The sequence below is a fragment of the Uloborus diversus genome, chromosome 5, assembly GCF_026930045.1.
Source record: "Uloborus diversus isolate 005 chromosome 5, Udiv.v.3.1, whole genome shotgun sequence".
Lineage (NCBI taxonomy): Eukaryota > Metazoa > Arthropoda > Arachnida > Araneae > Uloboridae > Uloborus > Uloborus diversus.
In genome coordinates, this window is record NC_072735.1 from 31,661,629 (window position 1) to 31,681,781 (window position 20,153).

General features: G+C 30.7%; 1 protein-coding gene across 1 annotated transcript in view; it reads left to right on the forward strand.

Annotated features, from left to right (window-relative positions):
- Positions 1 to 19,334, forward strand: part of LOC129222528 (rac GTPase-activating protein 1-like) — a 79,811-nt gene extending 60,477 nt beyond the window's left edge. Inside the window, exons 11-16 of the mRNA XM_054857040.1 lie at positions 3,837 to 3,945; positions 5,243 to 5,348; positions 5,657 to 5,789; positions 9,323 to 9,428; positions 13,728 to 13,815; positions 18,994 to 19,334. Coding sequence (XP_054713015.1) covers positions 3,837 to 3,945; positions 5,243 to 5,348; positions 5,657 to 5,789; positions 9,323 to 9,428; positions 13,728 to 13,815; positions 18,994 to 19,057 — 606 coding nt within the window. The 3' untranslated portion in view covers positions 19,058 to 19,334. The remainder of the gene's footprint in view (positions 1 to 3,836; positions 3,946 to 5,242; positions 5,349 to 5,656; positions 5,790 to 9,322; positions 9,429 to 13,727; positions 13,816 to 18,993) is intronic.
- Positions 19,335 to 20,153: the final 819 nt, after the last annotated feature.

The following is a 20,153-nucleotide window of genomic DNA, read 5'->3' on the forward strand; positions in this document are numbered from 1 at the left end:
CACATAGGGTAGTTTTCGTCCCGTTATGGGGGGCAAAACCCCCTTAGGGGGCAATAAAACACAATTTTTGTATAAATTCTCTAATATTGGGATGAAAAAATACTTGCACATATTTACATTATATGTCCATCGAAAGCTCTGATTTTTCTGCTGATGATGGCACCTGTTCGAAATTTCTAAGTAGAATAAAAAACGAGTTATGAGCTTTTTAGATCCATGTTCGAAGGCTTTCCTCAACTCAATACAGTATTTAGTGTATCATCTCAACTCTCTGTCGATAGCGACAATTGTTGTATTGTTGACTTTCTTTGCTTTTCGTGATTGTTCAAGGCTTTTCTCAAGTCAAATCTTGAAGTAAGATTTTTGCACAAGATTGGCAAATAATACATGATTTGGCTGATGATTTTCCATTTAAACGGAACTTTAATGTAATTAATGGTTTTTATTATTATTTATGCTGATTGAACACTTACTCATTATCCAAACAACCAGCAGATCGCCAAAATTTTTGCAGAAAGATTTCCGTAGCTGATGCATTTGGCAGTTTTTTCAACGTTGCTGTTTTTGAAGCCGAAGACTACGTCATAATGTTTCTCAGCTTTCACCATGTAAACAAAATATCGCCAATCAAAGAATTTTCAAAAGACCTTTTTTACTGTGTTAAATAATCCAGCAACTAAATTAGGCAAATCCATAAACGGCACAAAAACTTCCATTAATTTTCCTTTTTGCACAATTTCAAACAATCACCAAATTGTATTACTTATTTTGGTAACATTTCGGATGAAACTGTTTAGCGCCATTTTATGGTGACCAAAAATATCTCAGCATCTAGCGACGATATCTCTGTAACGAAAATTAATATTATATCGTTTTAGAAAGTAAGGAAAGAATGGGGGAGCATCATCGAAGGTACCCCGAAACGACTTTCGCAAATTCGGTAAAATCGCACCAAGAGCCACAATGATTGAAATTTCCCGAAATAACTAAAGCAAGTATAAGGGGATTACGAGCGCAGCTACTTTTTTTTAATCACTTCGTACTTCATTAGCCATACAGAGAAGGTTTTAGACTCCATGTTAGAAAAAAAGTATCAACAGATTAATCTTTTTAAATATGAGAAGATTAATTTCATGTTTTTTAAATTTGTATATGCTTAAATATAGTGCTTTCGTTTCTAAATCAATATTACTTTGTTCTTTATACTTATTGCTATTTTAGTTTTATGGGTAAGGAAGAAACTCGATTTTTAATCACGTCAAAAAGATGTGTTTTAAATTCTTTCACTTAAAACAGAAAACAAAAGCAAGTAACGATTTTTTCTAATAATTATTACTGACCCAGGCAACGCCGGGTATTTTTGCTAGTTTGAAATAATTTTCTTGAGAAATGAAAAATTTTGTTCTTAAAACTTAATCTTATCCTCACTGCCTCGGACGCAAATGTGATAAAAATTTTTCAATGAATTGTAGTATCATGAAGATTTATTATTTTTTAATTGTCTTCATGCAACAAATTAAAGTTATTTCTTATTTTTGGGCATAGCCGCCATATTTGGTCATTCCCAAGATGGAAGTACCCAAGACTTTTTAAGTGCCTAAGTTCCCGAAAACGGCATTGGATGTTAATTGCAATGCAAACTATTGAAAACAACACAAATTGTGCCCTTTTTTTCCGGATAATTTGTAATTATTTTCGGGAAAAATGCAAAATTTAATCTTCATAACTTTTTTTTTGTTTTAATTGATTTAGACTCTTATGTGCTAAATACTGACTATTTTGCTTTTATTGTAGTGTTTTAAGGATTATTAATTATTTATTACTACTTTTATACTACAAATCCCAAAATCTACTTATTATTTTAAATTTTTCACTTTGTCGCCATATTTGATCGTTTGCACAATGGAAGTAGACTTAAACTTCCAGAAACAGAATTGGACGTTTATATCAATGTGTAATATTGAAAATAACATTAAATGTGCAAAAAGTTATGAATTTTTGAAAATTAACTATTACTTTCTAGAAAAGAAAGTTTGAAATTTTAATGTAAGCGTCCTTTGATATGTGAAAAAAAAAAAAAAGATTATTGGCATTGGCCTATGATTGGCAGATGTTGATTTTTGTTACTATGAATTACATGGTATACCGATTGATGCAACAAGTTAATCATATTTATACTGAAATTTAGCATTGCATTTTGCTTAATATGTTTCGTGTAACCTACTTATAAGAAAATAAAAAGTATTGTAAACCAAAAGCGGATGCTAAAAGGTTGCTGCAGGACTACAGCAAAACGCTATAATATTACGCGTGACATCAAAGAAACGCTAAAATAAGTTGAAAGTACTCTGTTTTCAACAAATAGTAAACAAATTAAGACAATTTTGAACAAAATGTTTTAAAAAAACTTAAAATTTTGACAGAGAAAACAAACGAAAAAAAAAACAAGTTTTTTTTTTTTAAATCTAAGGGGAGAAGTTTCAGTTCTTCTGCATCGCTACTTTAAACAATTTTAATTATTTTGAAAATATTACTATTTAAACTTAAATTTTGAATGAAGCGAGTAACCTGGAATTTTCTAAAAAACAACCTGGAAAACCTGGAAAAGTCAGGGAACTTTTTTTAAACAAAAGTGTATGAACCCTGTATATTTTTAATCATAAGTCCCGCTACAGACAAAACTCCAATGCATTAAAAACAGGAAATTTTGTTTCCAGTTGCTCAAGCAAAAAGTGTCAATAAATAATATTGTTCACTTTTTATTGAAGCCAAAATTAATCTTGCTCAAAAAATTGAGGAATTAAAATGTGTCGAAAATCAATTTAATTTTTACTTTAATGTTAATAACTCTTTTATATTCATATATGGGTTTCCGCGATTCAAATCCTTGAGAAATTTTTTTTTGAAGAATTATTTAATATAGGCTTTCCAACTTTGCAAAAATCGAAAATTGTACCATTTCTTGGTATAGACGTATGTTCAAGTGGACGTAAAATTAAGTTTTTAATTTTTATCTCCATTAATTAGCGTTCTATTTGAATGAAGCTATTCGTGATCCTTGTAAAATTTCAAATTTTTTAATACCCAATTCAACTCTGAACTCAAGCTCGTTCTTGAAAATTTTGCTTATAAGTGCACAAAGTTTTCCAACCTATTTCACCCCCTTAAAATCGAGATTTCCAAAAATCCTTTCTTAACACAAGCTTACATCATAAAATGCACTTATGTTCCAAATTTCAGCTTTCTAACTTCAGGAGTTTTGGCTGTGCCCTGATGATTAGTCAGGACAAGCTACTTCATATATTCTATGACTTGCTTCAGATCATTTGGAATTTTTTCAGCATTTTCCATGTGTTCAGCCTTTTGCAGCCACTAATACTCTAAAATGCTTTAAATATAAATGTTCTTTTCCTGTAATAGGCTAAATTCTGGGGTCCAAGGAGGGGACAACTTGGAGGAGGGCTAATATTGATAGTGCATCCACCTCAAATGCAATGAAGCAAACCTCCTCAAAGAACAAAAGCCTCCAAAATGAAATCATAATCCCTCTAAAAAATTTCAACAATGCAATCTCCCCTGGTGAGCAACCCTACTAAACTGTATGCTGCCATTTTTGTACCTTAAGTTTGCTTTTATCTGTCAACTAAATCCCTTTTTTCTACCATTCCCAACCTTTTGTGTGTTATCAAACTCAATTTCAGCTATCTCTAGTCTTGATGCTGCTTAAGGTGTTTTCAACCTTATCTCTTGTTAATTTTTGTCCTTATAACTAAGCAAAGTTACATTTGAATGTATTTTTCTTTGATTATTTATGATGCTTTCTACTTCTCTTTTAGAACCAAGTTGACATTCATGTGATATGTAGCACTGTTAAAGAATTTCTTCGATCTCTCAAAGAACCTCTTATACCTAGATTATCTTGGCAAACGTTTGTTAATGCTGCTGGTATGTATGCAAATGTTTTTGACCCCAGTATGTATCAGTATGTATTATACAGTATAACCCTGATTTAGCAATTGTGCAGACTCTGAAAAAAGTTATCCTTAAATTGATGTTAGCATTAAATCAGGGAAGCATAGATATCATTGAATGGTTTAAAATATTGATTACTAGGACAAAAAGGAAATCCCGCACCCTGTATGAAAAATTTAACTATAAAAAAGCTAACACTTGTGAAAAAGAAACTGTAGAATTTAAAAAATGCCTCCCCCCCCCTTCTGATGTCAAATAATCAGTAATCATGTTTAACTAAAATGCATGAACACCCTTTAAAAACCTAAATGGAAAATAAGCAAATGATCCACAACTCCATTGTTTATCACCAAATTCACCAAGCAATTTTCAAATAAAAAAAATCAATTAACATTTGCACAATGAATTTAACAATAATGACAACAGCGCAATAACCACATCAAGAATCCACCGGTTCTACCATTCGAACGCAACCGTATACCGAAGATAACATTACTGCGAAAACAGAAATCAAGTTTAGCCTTGAAAATTGGCTCAATTAGGATCGCAATCAGAATCTTTTATATCTCCTGTTCTAATTAATTGAGAGAAATGGAACAAACATCATTTTGTTTGGAAAGGAAAGCTCTTTCCAACAACATATAATGTTAGGGGATGGATGGATTTTTTACCCCCTAATAAAACAAAAAATGTGAAATTTCAGCTGAATTAGTTAATTATGAAAAAATTAATTAGAAATTTATTTAGAATTTGGGCTTTGAGGGGCAGACCTTTGGGGTACGTTCAAATTTTGTGCCAAGTTTCAGGGCTGTAGGTGCTATGGGGTCTTCTAGCCATCAGGTACAAACAAAGAAAAAAAACAAAGAAACATTGTGACCTTTATATATATAGATTAGCCCAAATTGAATTTAGAAAAAGAGATTGAAACTTTATTACTTTTCCTTATGCATGAGAATCACCTATTAATTTTATATATACAATAGAGTCTTTAAAATCTGAGATAATTGAGGATCACATTACCTCGGTTTACTGAAAACTCGAACTTCCTTGTTTTAAAAAAGAACTATTGTCTTTAGAAAAGGAGCATCCTATAACTCAAAATAACGATTACTCAAACATTTTAGCGGGTCCTTACGACTTCGAGTTATTGAGGATTGACTAAAATGAATATCTTACTGAGTTGTCTACATCAGAGTGTGTTTTCTCATTGCATGCTGCTGCTTTTGATATTTATCTTGTTAGATTGTTTATGTATGCTTTTCTCATTTAGATATTTCTAATGTCACTCAAAGCTTGAATGTGTTATATAAAGCTGTATGTGATCTGCCTCAGCCTAACAGAGATACTTTAGCTTTTCTTGTATTACATTTACAGAGGTAAATATGTTTCATGGCTATTCATTTATAAAAAAAACTGGTTTCTAAAACTGCAACATTTTACAGATGAAAATGGGCGACACATGCTAAAAAAATCAAATTTCTCTGAACTTGTTGCATGAGTAATTGTTAAAAGTTAGAAAAAGCTCAAAAAATGTTTCTGAACCTAATGATCTAAAATTATTTTTTTTAATTGATGAGAGTTTTGTATCTTCAAAACTTTTATCATTTAAGAATTCAAAAAAAAATGATGCTAATAATAATACAGTTGATGTCATTTATTTATTTATTCTTATTATTTATTGTAGGGTAGCTGAAACCGCAGAAACTAAGATGCCGGTTGAAAATTTGGCAAGAATATTCGGGCCAACAATTGTCGGTTACTCTTCAAACAATATAACTGATTGTAATGTAGTAATCGAAACAAAAAATCAGAGCAAAGTAAGTACTTTTTAAAAGCTAAGCATTTTGATTTATATTCAACAATATTGTTTCCAGGACAAAATAATAATAGAAATAGAGTACCTTTTGAAAAAAGAGTTGTAAATCTTTTGATGTATCCTACTGTAAAGTTTTAAAAATCAGGCCATATTGCTCCAAAAGCTACAATTTCAGAAATGCCTGAAATGTATCAATCTTTTCAGTAGTACACTTATGTTTAAAAAAAAACAGTTCAAGGCAAGGGCGCCCACATAGGGGGCAAGGGGGAGGGCTCAAGCCCCCGCCTTTGAAATTAGAACTTTCTTGCTATTAGTACTTTTTCTTTCTAAAAATGTAAAAACATTTCTTCTCCAGCCATTAACGAATAAGTTATTAAAAATGTCAAATTTTAATGACTTTTATCTGCCCTGAAATCGGTTTCCACGTGGAAAATATCCAGCTAAACCACAGGGAAAATATTTGAGCCCCCCCCCCCCCTCCCCTCTTTCAACTTTGCAAATGAGCGTCCATGGTTCAAGGTTTTTGAAATTTTGATGCATTAATATATGAATGAAGATTTACTTTAAAAACATATTTTGAGCTCTAGACAGGGGTGTTCCCATAGCGCCACTCCATATCTAGGGTACTCCATATACGCCGTATACTCTCTTAACAATTTTTAGCTCAAAATGAGCTTCAAGCTTCAAAATTTTTAATTTATAACTCAGATTCTATCATTGCATTTTAAAATTTTCCTAAATAATAAATTCATGTTAACTGCATTTTCTAACAAGTAACCTTTTTTCTGAACATTTAATAAATCAACGCCTTTTTGAATGCTTTATGATCGCATGCACATATTGTGCATAGCAGATTACTGAGAGTATACCCTCAGAAAAACTGATGAGAACATCACTGGCTCTAGATACACCAAAGTGTCTTTATGTGTATATTCTCTGAGAATATTTTTTCAAATGTTAGTTATTGGGATATTAATTTTTAAAATTCTGTATAAAAATTGATAATTTTAATTAATTATAAATTTTTCAAAAGATTTCTACTAAAATATTTTACACTATCAGTACCCGCACAGCGATGCCCGTGTTAAAAATTTAATGGAAGTCTGTTGAATAGAAAATATTGACGCCCCTTCCCCCTCTGATGTGAAATGATCACTTTTCTTTGTATAGAATGCGTACGCACCTTTTCAAAAAGAAAAAAAATATAGTTTCTTTGGAATTTAAAACTTTTTGTCAAATCATTAAATTAGATTTACAGTTGCTTTAAAACTATTTAGCAAGTGAAGCAGTTTTTACTGCAATTTAAAATATTTTGCCATATAGACAAAAAAAGACATCAAATAATATCTTTCAAACGTAAAAATAGTTCCACAACTCTATTGTTTATCGCCAAACTCGCCCAGCAACCACGCTATCATAATCCATCCGTCTAATGAAAAAAAAACATCCAGTGGAACATTCAAAAATCGTCTGAAAAAAAGAAAATGTCGTACACTTCACTTGGATAAAAACAAATCAAAAGTTTCTTTTCTTTCAAAACAAATCGCCAAAACAATGAATTACATTTACGGTTGCTTTAAAACAATAATCCTAGGCTGAACTGCTCAGCGTCTAACGCGCCAAGCGAACACGCTACCCGAACCCAACCCTTTTGCGAGTGAAGCGTATGTTTTTTCTTTGGCAATAAAAAATGTTTTGCCAAACAAACAAAAAAGTATAAAATCACATTAACAGTAGCTTTCAAATCTTTATCTATTAAGAGCTGCATTGCTTGCCCGACTTTGCCCAGTCTACCTTGAAAATAAAAATAGTGTCAAGTGACATATATTCAACAATCAGGCTTAAATAAAATTAAAAAAACACCATGCAAAATTACCCTTCCAAACAATGATGACAGATATTAAAATACTTTTAAGAAATTAAAATTGGAAAGATAAATTTTAAAAGCGTATCCATAGAAACACGAAATAAAATAATTTTAAGAAATTAAATGCAAAATAAAGAAAGTAACATTGGATTCAAAAAGTGTAACGGTGGAAACGCGAAAATAAAATGGTTGACAACCTGAATCAAAATGACATTTTTCAAATTCGATTTAAAAATGCTTGTAACTTTTTTCCTTTGGAAGATAGAAGCTAAGTCTTTTGACCAAAGGTTGAGAGAGATCTGGAGTAAAAAATATTGTTTTTTTTCCAATAGTGTCAAAAAGAAAACTGTGGAACAATTCCTGCACTTTTTATTGATAGATTTAATGAAGAAAGTAGTGCCTAAATTTCAGCTAAGCCTCAAAAAGTTCGAGCTAAAAACGCAAATTACTCCCTCCGTAATTAAGTTAGAGCATTGAAACATTGTTTAGAACACTGAAAATTCTACCCTTTTCAAGGATATATAAAATTAATATGTGCAAGTTTTTTTCACTCCCATATTCAGGAATTTGTGTGAAATTTGGGCCTAAATTGGAATTAAAAAACTATCGGATTTTTTCGAATTATAGCCTATGTCACTCAGTAAAAAAGTACCTTTCATATAGTGAAGGAATTTTTCAAATAGATGCAATGGTTCCATAAATTACCTCGAACATATAAACATACAAAAATCTGCCCTCTCTCTTTATAATATTAGTATAGATGAACCAAAACTCGACTTTCCAAAATTCTGCAGTTTTTGAGATTAATATTATGTTGCTTGATATTAATATCTGCTATTTTGCTGCACGATTGCAGCAAAACTCTAATATTACGCATGACACGGGTCATCGAAGTAATGCTAAAGTAAGTTGATAGTACTTTTTTTTACCAAGTACTAAATGAAGAAAACTATTGTGAACAACACATTTTTAAAAAAACTTAAATTTTGAAAGGAAAACAAACTTCAAACAGAAACAAACTTCAAAGATTTTTTTTTTTTTTTTTTGAACTAAGGGGAAAATTTTTAGTTCTTACGCATTGCTACTTTAAACAATTTTAATTATTTTGAAATATTGTTATTTCAACTTAATTTTGGCTGAAGGGAGTAACCTGGAATTTTCTAAAAAAACAACCTGGAAAACCTGGAAAAGTCTGGGAATTTTTTTTAACCACAAGTGTATGAACCCTGACAGTGCTTCAAAATTTTACAGGAGTAATTTTTCCTATTATTAATAAAATCAAATAATACAATCAGTTAATTAAATCATATTATGTTACTTAGATATAAAAACTGTAGTATTTGGTTAGTAACCAAAGGTCAATACATGCTTTTAATTTAGTAGCAATTTTTTTGTCTTAAGTACCAGTGTAACCCAGAGATCTTTCTTGTGGGAGTTATAAGGCAATCTGAAAACTCAATGCTAAGCGTAGGGTGCAGAAAAAAATACTGATACTTGAAACGTGTACAACATTCTGCATGATTGCATTTCAATATAAAATAGGAAAATTGAGTAAAAAGCAAGTTACTTAAAGTATTTAAAACGTGATTGTAAAATTTTTTTCATGAAATGCATCATAAATGTTTTATGTTTATTTTCTTAAATTTTATTGCTCAATTCTTTCTTAGGTTATGCAACGCCTGTTACTGATTTCAAAAGAACACTGGTGCAATTGGTTAAACTTTGAGCCAGACGTTTCTAACATAAATAAAAAAAATTCTGAGTGCCTATCTGGTAATGTATTTTTTTTATGTTCATCCTTTTTTTTTTCAACCTTGCAATATTATGCTGTTTGAGTAGTTAAAGCATTTTCAAAGAAGGTTACTTTACAGATTTTGAATGTTCTGTGTATTTCATAGAAAATATATGTAAAATGTTAAAGACCTTAATTCCGAGATGAGATAAAATGGTGTTCTATTTTCTTTGGTTTATTTTGTCTTCATTTTATTCGTGACATCACGTTTATTTTTTTTACTGAGGGAGGTTGGAAGTCGACTCTGTTCAATGGCTCTCGCCCATATATTTTTTTTTTACCTAATAGAAATTGAAAAGGGAATGTAATATAAAATAGTAATCCTCCAAAATTCAGACATGCTGAAGTCACAAGGCCTCCAAGTTATGGAACTTATAATATACTTCCCGTAATATTTTGTTCAAAAATTTTTACTATTTTTTCCGAGAAATTCCTATAATTTCCACTTTTTGTAAATGTCACTTCTAGGCCTAACGTTGTGTTATTGTTTTTATTTCAGGCGCCCATCTATTTTTTTCTAATTTTAGAGGGGTTTTTTAATAATATTTTTTAAATCTTTTTTTTTACCTTTTGGTACTTTTTTAGTAAATTTTTAAGTGTAGTGTTGTTTTTTGTACTAATGTTCGTCATGTGTAATGTTCTTTAATAGTTTTGGCTTTTGTAACGTAACTTGAATATTTTAAACTCTAAGAAATAAATAATGCTTAGATTAGAATTTTCATAAATCTGTAAGGATTTTTCTTTTTGTTTACTTCAAAGGATTTTTAGTTATGCGCTTTGTTTGCAAAGAAGAATTTTAATCATAACAATCCCAATTCTAATAATGTGTACAATCAGATTAAATTATTTTTCAAATAATCTGACAGTAATAACTTTCAATTTACCTAACAATTATATTTCCTTTGATAAGATTACTGATTATTCATCATAAAATGGTTGCTGGTTTTAACTATCCTAGACTGGTAAATTTTTGAAAATTCCCACCACTGTACTGACTGATATAATAAGAAAGCTATTTTGATGAATATGCATTCAACTCTCAATCTCTCACAGTATTAAGGACCAAGGAAAATGCTCAACATAGCCAAAGTCTGAGATGCCAAAGAATTAAAATTATTTTCTTTTTTGAAACATTCATGCTGCTAGTTAAAAACACACACAAGTACATAAGAAAGATCAAAAACTTCTATTTTCTTTTTAAAAAGTACAAAAATAATATGTTAATTACAAAACTAATAGTTCATAGGCAGAAATGTTGCTAAAAATTTTCCTTTCCTTTGCTCATTTTTCTAAAAGTTGAGCATATAGCAATTTCCTAATAGCTACAAAGGTCTTAAATCTGCTGTCAGCTAAAATTCTTCAAGTGAGAATGCAACTGGTTTAGACATCTCACAGTGGATAGAACAGGGGTGGCGACAGATCAGGGAGATCAGGGAACTTTATCTCTCTGGGAAAAATCAGAGAAATAGCAGGGAATTATGAAAAAATGACAAAAAAATCAGGGAAAATTGATCAAATGAAGGAAAAAAAAGTTTTTTTTTTCCTTGCAAAGTGAAGTACTTTGATTCCCTATGAATTTTCCGCCAATTATTTGTTTTAAAAAAGTAAAATTAATGATTTAAGATTATATAGTGCTGAATATTTCTGCATCTTTTTTCCTCAAGGTCAAAGTATTCAATCTTATTATGAGCTTCCTAAGATTGATTCTGTGTCTGTAAAGTTCTTTATTTTACCTAGCTTGAATTTTCCTTCACACATTCCATGCTATGTTAAATAAACAACCCTACAAGTAAAGAGGAAATTGTCATTAATGGCTTTGCCCCCATGCTTTTACTCATTGTCTTTGAAATAATTGTCATACTGTTATATCACAATTTCAAGAAAGAATCTTAATTTTTTAAATTAATGCTGAAAAAATCTTTAAAGTTATCACTTGGCATTTTTAATTCAATTGCTAAAATTAATTTTGAGTTAGAATCAATTTTTTTTTTTTTTTTTTGCCATGTTATTATTCCCTGTTACTTCAGATTACTCCAAGGGTTTTTTTTTTTTCCGACTTTAAAACTCTTTTATTTTAAAACCATATATAAATATACATTTTGAAATTAATAATTAGTTTTGTATTTCAATGTTGTTTGTAACTAAAGTAATCTAAGGGTTTTTTTCCAACAACAAATGAAATCATTTGAAATCGAGTTGTGTACAGAAGTAAATGTTTTTATTATTTTTTAATAGTTAAAATACTGTATTCATTCATTAAAATCTAAGTTCTTGATCAGAGAATAGCTTAATATGACTGGTTGTTGGAAGATTTCAATTTGTTTTACAAAAATATGTCTATTCTGCCGTATGCAGGTAAAGGGCAGAAACTGCACAGTTTTCTTTTTTATTTTTGCATTTTTGTCATCTGTGATGCGTTGCCTTTATTGTACAAGCTCGCTTATTTGGTTTCCACTGAAAAAGAGGCGCGAAAAAAACGTCTAATTCCAACATTTTGCCATTGTTAGTACTGAATCCACCACACATTTCTTCAAATATCTCGAAAACTAATTTCTGCAGATGCTGCCGTTTACCTTCACATGGTGCAGTATTTTTTACGCAAGTAAAACTACATTACTTCTATACTTTAACTATCTCTTGTTACTCTTGCAGTAACAATTATACTGCTTGAAAGTTCAGTTCAAGATTATTTCCATTTAAAGTTTTTAGTTTTATCATGATTAGATATGTCTTTAAGAATGGTTTTAATAGTTTCTTAGAATTCTTATGTTAACTGGTTCCTGGAAGTAAAGTATTTCTTTTAGATTTCCTATAATATTTCTCTGTTGATAATTTAATACTTATTTTTACCAAAAAAGGAGCATCTTTTCAAAATATATTTTTAATTAACAGCTTAAACTGTTTTTAACACTGCATTTTATTTAATATGCAATGCTTTTCGGGTAGGGCAAAGAAAGGAAACCATTATTATCGGTAACATAAATCAAGGAAGTTTGGTGAACTTAATCAGGGAAAAGTCAGGGAACTTTTTTTTCCCGCTCCTGTCGCCAGCCTGGAACATACTACTACATGGCATTATGAACTACTTCTGCCGACTAAACAGGGAAAGGATAGCATGGGGGGGGGGGGGGGGGGCGTCCTGAAACACTATTTTAATGCCTAAGGACAGTTCAAATACAGTGCCCTCCGCTTATTAAAATCATACTGGTTCAGAGGACATTTTATTAGGAGGCTGATTTTATAAGCCGGCATTCCTACAGTCGAAAAATATAAAATGTTTTAAGATTTAAATACTCAAAAAAAGAGCAGTAATAATTAATAAAAATAGATAAATAAAATTTTAAAAAATACGTATTGCTATATTTATATTTTATTTTGAGTTTTTCAAAATACAAAAGAAATTTTATCAAAACCAGAAGTACTTTTTTTATTTACACTATGATCTTGAACTATTGGTATTGTTGTGTGATGGACAGAATTTGAAAGTAAAGATTGCTTATAAATTTTTTCTAAATTTTAACCCATTATGTCCTCTTTATTCTAAAGTACATTGTATGACAATCAAGTGTTTTTATGGGGGGGGGGGAATTTTCACTGCCATTTCATCATCTTCCAAGACTGATTAATCCTTTTTTTTTTTTTTTTTTTTTGCATAACTTTGAAATTTATTTTATCTGCTGCCATTTGTAACATATTATAGTTGTCTTTTCAATTTTAAACATTAATCTCCAAGGACTTGATTTTACAAAACGACGATAATGTTTGTATTAAAGAATAGTTTTAGCATGTTTAGACATTGTAATGATTCTGTTCTTCGATATCTGATTTTTAAAAGTGGCTGATTTAATAATCCAGTGATTTTATAAATGGCGGGTACTGTAGTAAGAATGGCAGAATTTTCTCAGACATTTGAAGGCCAAGTTGTTGAAAATCAAACAAATGAAAACCAGGACAATAAATGGTAAAAGATGAGTGCCATTTCAAGAAAAGTGAATGAGTATTTGAGTAACCAAATAAAATCCATTATTCAGTAATTTGGGTCCATCCAAAAACTTTGATATATGCGTAAAATTGAGCTGTCGGGACTAGACCAAATGGTTAATCTCATTTGACCTTATTTTAAAATCTGGAAGTTGCTGAAAATGTCTCTAAAAGTTTAAAAAATCCACTACAAGAAATTCCCATTACACTTGATTTACTCAAATTGTTACTTTATTTTTAAATTGTTTTTTCCTTATGACTTAATATATCTTATAAAATATTTCTTGTCCTTTATTTAGCACCACCTACATCACGACTAGGTTCCATATATAGTACAGACACAAAACCAAAATCTACGCTACATTCAAGAATGCCATTAACTCCAAGGTAAAATTCAGTGGTTCTGTAGCTTAAATACTATTATTACTATTATTATTTGTGGAATAAAATAAGACGATAAATGTATTATATTTGGAAAATAATTGACTCATACAAAATAAATGCATTTAAAAGTAATATTTCTTTCCCTAAGTTAAGTCTTATTCTATCGCAAAGATTTCTATATGAATTCTTTTCTGAAGAGAAATATTATTAAATGAACCTCTGTTTATTTAATATTACCTCGGAATCCAAAATTTCCAACATTCATTTAGTTTTTATACAGTAAACTCTTGATTATCCGCAAGTCCATTAACAATCAGAAACATGTATTTTCTCAGCAAAATCAAATACCAATGGCCTTTTTTTTTTTTTTTTTTGTCTTGTCAAAAAATTGCTGACTTAAACTTAGTTGTTGTTTTTTTACAGTAAAACCTGTGAAGTTGACCACCTTTGTAAGTTGACCGCTTTTTTCAGGCACGGAAATAGCCCTTATCATATAAATCAACCTCTCTAAGTTGACCACTAAAGTAGTGCACCGCAAGTGGCCAACTTACACTGGTTTTACTGTATTTATTTACTGAAGGCCCGTCCCGACCTAGTTTGGGTTAAAAAAACTATCTTAAATATCATAAATATACTATTAATTTCGAAATTAATAGTATGCAATATTTTGTTTTCGCCTTTATGAGGCGTGAAACAAAATGATTTATCTCATTTCCAGATCAAGAGAGACCAACATATAATTCCCACTTAACAATTTCCCCATATGTAACGTTCCACTCGTATCGTATAGTTGTACGTTTGATGATAGCGATGCTATAAGAAATTTTCATTGGATATTGTAACCACTGAAATTCGAAAAGGAAATGTGCAGGGACTATGGGGATGCAAGGATTATGAGACAACTGATCTGCTGCTACTGCTGTAAGAACAATACTCGAAATCATATTATTCCATAGTGAACTTAATTGGGGTTGAACTCTATTGAATAGATTAGACAAATTAAAGTTATGCAATAAAATTATTGGGATATCGCCTTTATTTTTAAAAGCTTGAAGAGAAGTCCTGATGAGTACCATATTGAAGGAATTCTCCCAGTGGCCCATTTTTTCTGTTTAACATACGTAGTCTTTTTGTAGGAGATATTCAAAGTAGTTTAAATGTAGAATGGTCAGTTTTTAAACCTTTAAGTAAATTCCTGGCAGTTCCGTACAAAAAACATCTCAAAAACCTGTTGATTGATTTTTGGATAGTATTGAATTTATTAATTTTTTCCAGTTCCAGCGAGTATTCCGATCGACATTAATTTACGTTCCTAATTTTCATGTACCAATCATGTTTTAATATAATTATTTTCGTTGGTTCCTCAGTGGTGGTATACAAAAGTCTCCTATTGGGTCTCTGCTTCATTCACAAATTTTGCCTTTAACTTTTGTATTGCTTGACATTGAATGACAATCATATATTTCTGCACTCTCCTTGCAATATGTTGCCACAGAGATATTTTTTTAACGTTTTCTATAAAGCAATAGGGTCTAAAATTTGACATAAAAGTTAAAATAGTTATAAAAAATAGCTTAGGACGAAGTCAGAAAGCTACGTGTATCAACTAAGGTTAGTTTCAGAGGTTTGTCGTCGTATAAAAGACAGAGTTCTTCATATGCTACTTGATAGGTTGGCAGGATCTTAAACTGTTAAACCACTTTGGAAATATGTAAGACTACGGAAATGTTCCAAAAGAATTCTTATGAGACAAAATTCAGATGAGCTATTAGGATGAATATTGTATATTCTACTAAGAGGCGAGTCTTTATCAATCCCCAGAAGCTCGTTTTCTTCATAAAACTTGCTTTTTTCATATGCCTCCTTTTTTCTTTTTTTTTTTTTTTTTTTTTTGGCAATTTCATTCCTATAGGATATTTGTCAGCTATATTAGTTTATTATATCGTTTTTAAATGCTTAAATACAGTCACCATGAAGAGTAGTTCTACAATTCTTTTTCCCCCACTTTTTCATCAAATTCTTTCCTATAAAATGTTTTTTGTTCATTGTTGTTTTAACGCTTGACTTTGAAAGTACAGTAATTGTGTGCAATTACTCTTTCAGTTGGGAATTTTCTAAACTAAGTGAACTTAATTGAATTCATTAGCAGACGTTTCTCATTTCAAATGTACTATGAATCAGAAACCTTAAAGAATAGCACTAAATGAATGCAAAATTACAACTTTTGGAAACACAGATTATTAAAGTCCATCTACACTACTTGAACTCAAAAAATAATTTGCCTGAATCGAATCTTAGCTATTTTTCATTTAATTAAATTTTGATGCATGAACATTCTGTGTCTCTAAATGGTTTTTAATGTTTTAGGCTAATAGAAAGCTACATACACCATCTTCTGCAGCATCAAATGCATGTAAAGCTTTTGGCGTTTTCTCATGCTGGCATCACAATAATTTTTATTTTACTTGATCCCATCCCTCAGCGTTCAGTTCAAAGCGAACCATTACTCCTTTTGGCATTGCGGATGCGAGGCAATCGTGCCTTGTTTTTACATATAAATAAGAACAAAACGGTACGAAACAGAAACAGGTAGCGAATGCAAACTATTGGTTTAAAAAAATAGTATGAATACATCTATGCATAAATTATAGCCTATGTCACTTAGTAAGAATGCACCTTTCATATAGGAAAATAATTTTTCAAATCGTTGCAGCGGTTCCGGAGTTTTCTTGAACATATAAACATACAAAAATCCGCTCTCTCTTTATGATATTAGTTGAGATTATATCGTTTTTAAATGCTTAAATACCGTCATCATGAAGAATAGTTCTGAAAATATTTTTTATTTTTTCCTCTTTGTCAAATTTTTTCCTACCCAATGTTTTTTATTCATTGTTGTTTTAACTCTTAGCTTTGAAAGTATGGTAATTGTGTGCAATTACTCTTTCAGTTGATAATTTTCTAGACTAAATGAACTTAATTGAGTTCATTGGCATATCTCTATCATTTCAATTTTAGTATGGATCAAAACCTTAAACGATAGCCCTAAATGCATGCAGAATTTCAACTTTTAGAAACACAGATTATTATCGTCTATCTACACTTCTTGAACTCAAAAACTAATTTGCCCGAATTGAATCTTAGTTATTTTTCATTTAATTAAATTTTGAAGCGTAAACATTCTGTGACTCTAGATGGTTATTAATGTTCAAGGCTATTAGAACCCTATTGCTACATACATCTTCTGCAGCCTGAAATGCATGTAAAGCTTTTGGCAATTTCCATGCTGGCATCGTGATTTTTTTTTTTCTTTTACGTGTTCCTATCCCTCAGCATTCAGTTCGGAGAGTTGAATTAAAAGTAGTTTGACTACATATATGCATAAATTATAGCCCATGTTACTCAGTAAGAAAGCACCTTTCATATAGCGAAGGAATTTTTCAAATAGTTGCAGTGGTTTTGGAGATTACCTCGAACATATAAACACACAAAAATCCGCTCTCTCTTTATAATATTAGTACAGATTTGCTTATTTATTCATTTATTGCGCTTTCTTCATCGTACATACACTCCTGTTCTTTATTGAGGTTAGGTTCTGTTGTGCAAAAATACAAAACATTTTTACTGTACTCTATATGATTGCATTGTTTGTAGAAAGTAGTGCATCAATACAGCCAAGTTTTTAAGGAAGAACATTTTCTACCTTATTACTCCCTCCTTTTAGCTTTTTTGTGGTTTTTCCGCAACTTTTATTATCGGCAGCAGTTGTACCACCCAATACCATGGATAATCAGGAGTTTACTGTACTTGTATAACAGTGTTTCAAAACCATAATGTTTTGCTTTCACACTGTAGTTTCTCTTAATAAAAATATTGTGTTCTGACCAGTGATTGAGCATTCTCCAAAGAAACAAGTTACACTAAGAATTATGAATTCCTTTGTATTTGTTTGCAACGTTTCTTGCCAATTGTGTCACGATGCTGGGAAGGAAAAACTAGTTAACTGATAAGATGTCACACTTCCTTGCAGGGGCACCAGCTTGCAAAATTTATTTTGGGGGGGGGGAGAGATATCACCAGAGGTCTAAGCGTATGGAATCCTCTCTAGTTGAATGAGGGTCTGGAGGATCCTTCCTTAGAAAATCATTTTGCATATTTTCTAGTGTTTGCAATTTACACAAACCAGTAATAATTTTCAAGGTAAAAGAATCTAAAAATTGGTATGAAAATATTTTGGTTCAACTAGACCATGTCATTTTAAGCGATATTTTTTACAGTTCTATTTGTAAAGAACTATTACTTGTGGCTTTAAATCTAAAACCAACTTTTGAAGCCCACCAAACTTCCCCCTTATATTTCACGTATCCTCACGCATCTTTTAAATCTTGAAAATTAGGTCAAGGCTTACAAGAACACTTTTAATACATTAAATAGGGTATTTGCCTTGATATCTGGAATTTAAAATAGACATGAATTTTTCAAATGCTGTCCAATTATCACGAACATTCCTTAAGTAAAATGAACCTCCTCAAGTAAAACACTCCCACACTCCCAAAAAAGATGCACACTCATTGGGGTGGCCAGATGCAACCCCCCCCCCCCTCGTTTACGGAATCTGTGCTGTTGCTTACTAGCTACCTGCTTTGCAAGTCAAAAGAGATTGTCAACTGTTTGTGAGATTTTATTCGCTGTATTATTCGATTCAAATGCATTCACTGTTCACTCCACACTACATTGTTTGTAAAATTGAATTTATTTAGCTATTTATACAAATTGGGACAAAAAATGCTACTTATGGATGGGTTTAACAACCTTAACCGATTTCTAAAACGAAGTGCCTAATTTCCTCAAAATTCAATCATTGCTCTGGGAACCACTTCATCACCTCAACTCAGCTTTTTTCTCCGTTGTCAAGAAATGTTACAGCCTAGTAGACTGAAGTGAACTAGATTTAAACTTTTACATAACAAGTAACTATTTTATTTAATGAATTCTCAATGTAATATTGGTTGATATTGAAGTAGAAATTTATTATAGGTTTTATTTATGAACAAATAGAGAAGTAATAAAATTAATTAAAATATTTTAATAGGTTATTGATACCACATCCTTTTGGGATTAAAAATCTTTTTAGCCAACTCTATATTTTATGACATACTAATGTATTTTTCTCTGCCATAGAAATACAAAGCCTGGACCTCATAAAGGAAAAAGGTTCTTCACTTCTCCCTTGATAAAAAATTAAGAGAGTGTATTAAAATTTGTACATAGATTTGAACCAGAAAAATTTTGTACAGACTTGAACCGGAAATTTTGTATAGTTTTATTTCATCAATTATTTAAGGTTTTATATGGTTTTATTTGTTCAACTTTTTGCTCGTATGTGTTAAAGATTTTCTTGCATTCCAAATGCATTTTACACAAATTTTATTCTGAAATGTTTACACTTCTTAATTTTAAATGAATGTTTTAATGTACTTGTTTTTTAAAACATTACATTGTAATCTGTGTTTAATGCAAAATATATTTTTAAATTCCAGTTTCCATGATTTTTTGAAATATTTATAATTTTTCTTGCAAAAAAAAATGTTAGATCAGAGTACACATATATATTCATAGTACAGACAGACCTTGATTTGTAAAAATAGTTTGTTTTTTCGTGCACTACATTAAAATAAATTCAAATTCAATTTTAGAATGGCCTAAGGCAGTGATTCCTTTTAAGTTTAAAATGTTACCAATTTGATAAAATCCTTGTTTATTTCCGATGCCACATTACATATTCAAAAACTTTTATATGCGTTGAAATTATTTCTGTATTGCCAACGACTTTGGAAATAAAAAATGTGTCACCTAAAATCCGTTTGCAAGTCACAGTATCCCACCACTAGTCTGAAGTGTCAGGATTGTCATTGCAGATGAAAGCTTTGTGTAACAGTGGGTAAAAAACAGCTGTTTAAAGAAGAATTCTTTCAGCCTGTACAGAATGGAGGAAAAGCACTTAACATACATGTTTTCCATTTATTTATTTAAATGTTTTTTATTTTCTAACATATTACAAATAATCAAAATTCAATTACATGCCATTCTTCAAATTGCCTACAAAGCCTGAAAGTATTCTCTGCATTAGCTGGCATGCCGGAGAAAAGTGAAGTTGACCACCATGCTGGGCAATTGAATTTTTCGACATGCTGGATAATTTGGGGTTTACTACAAGGAAAAATAAAGTCAATTCTCCTGCTTAGTTCCTATTTAAAAGTAAGCCATGATAGTGAAAAATTAACTAAAAGAACAGAATCGTTAGTAAACAGAGAAAGAGTTCACTAAATCTGGCATTCGTT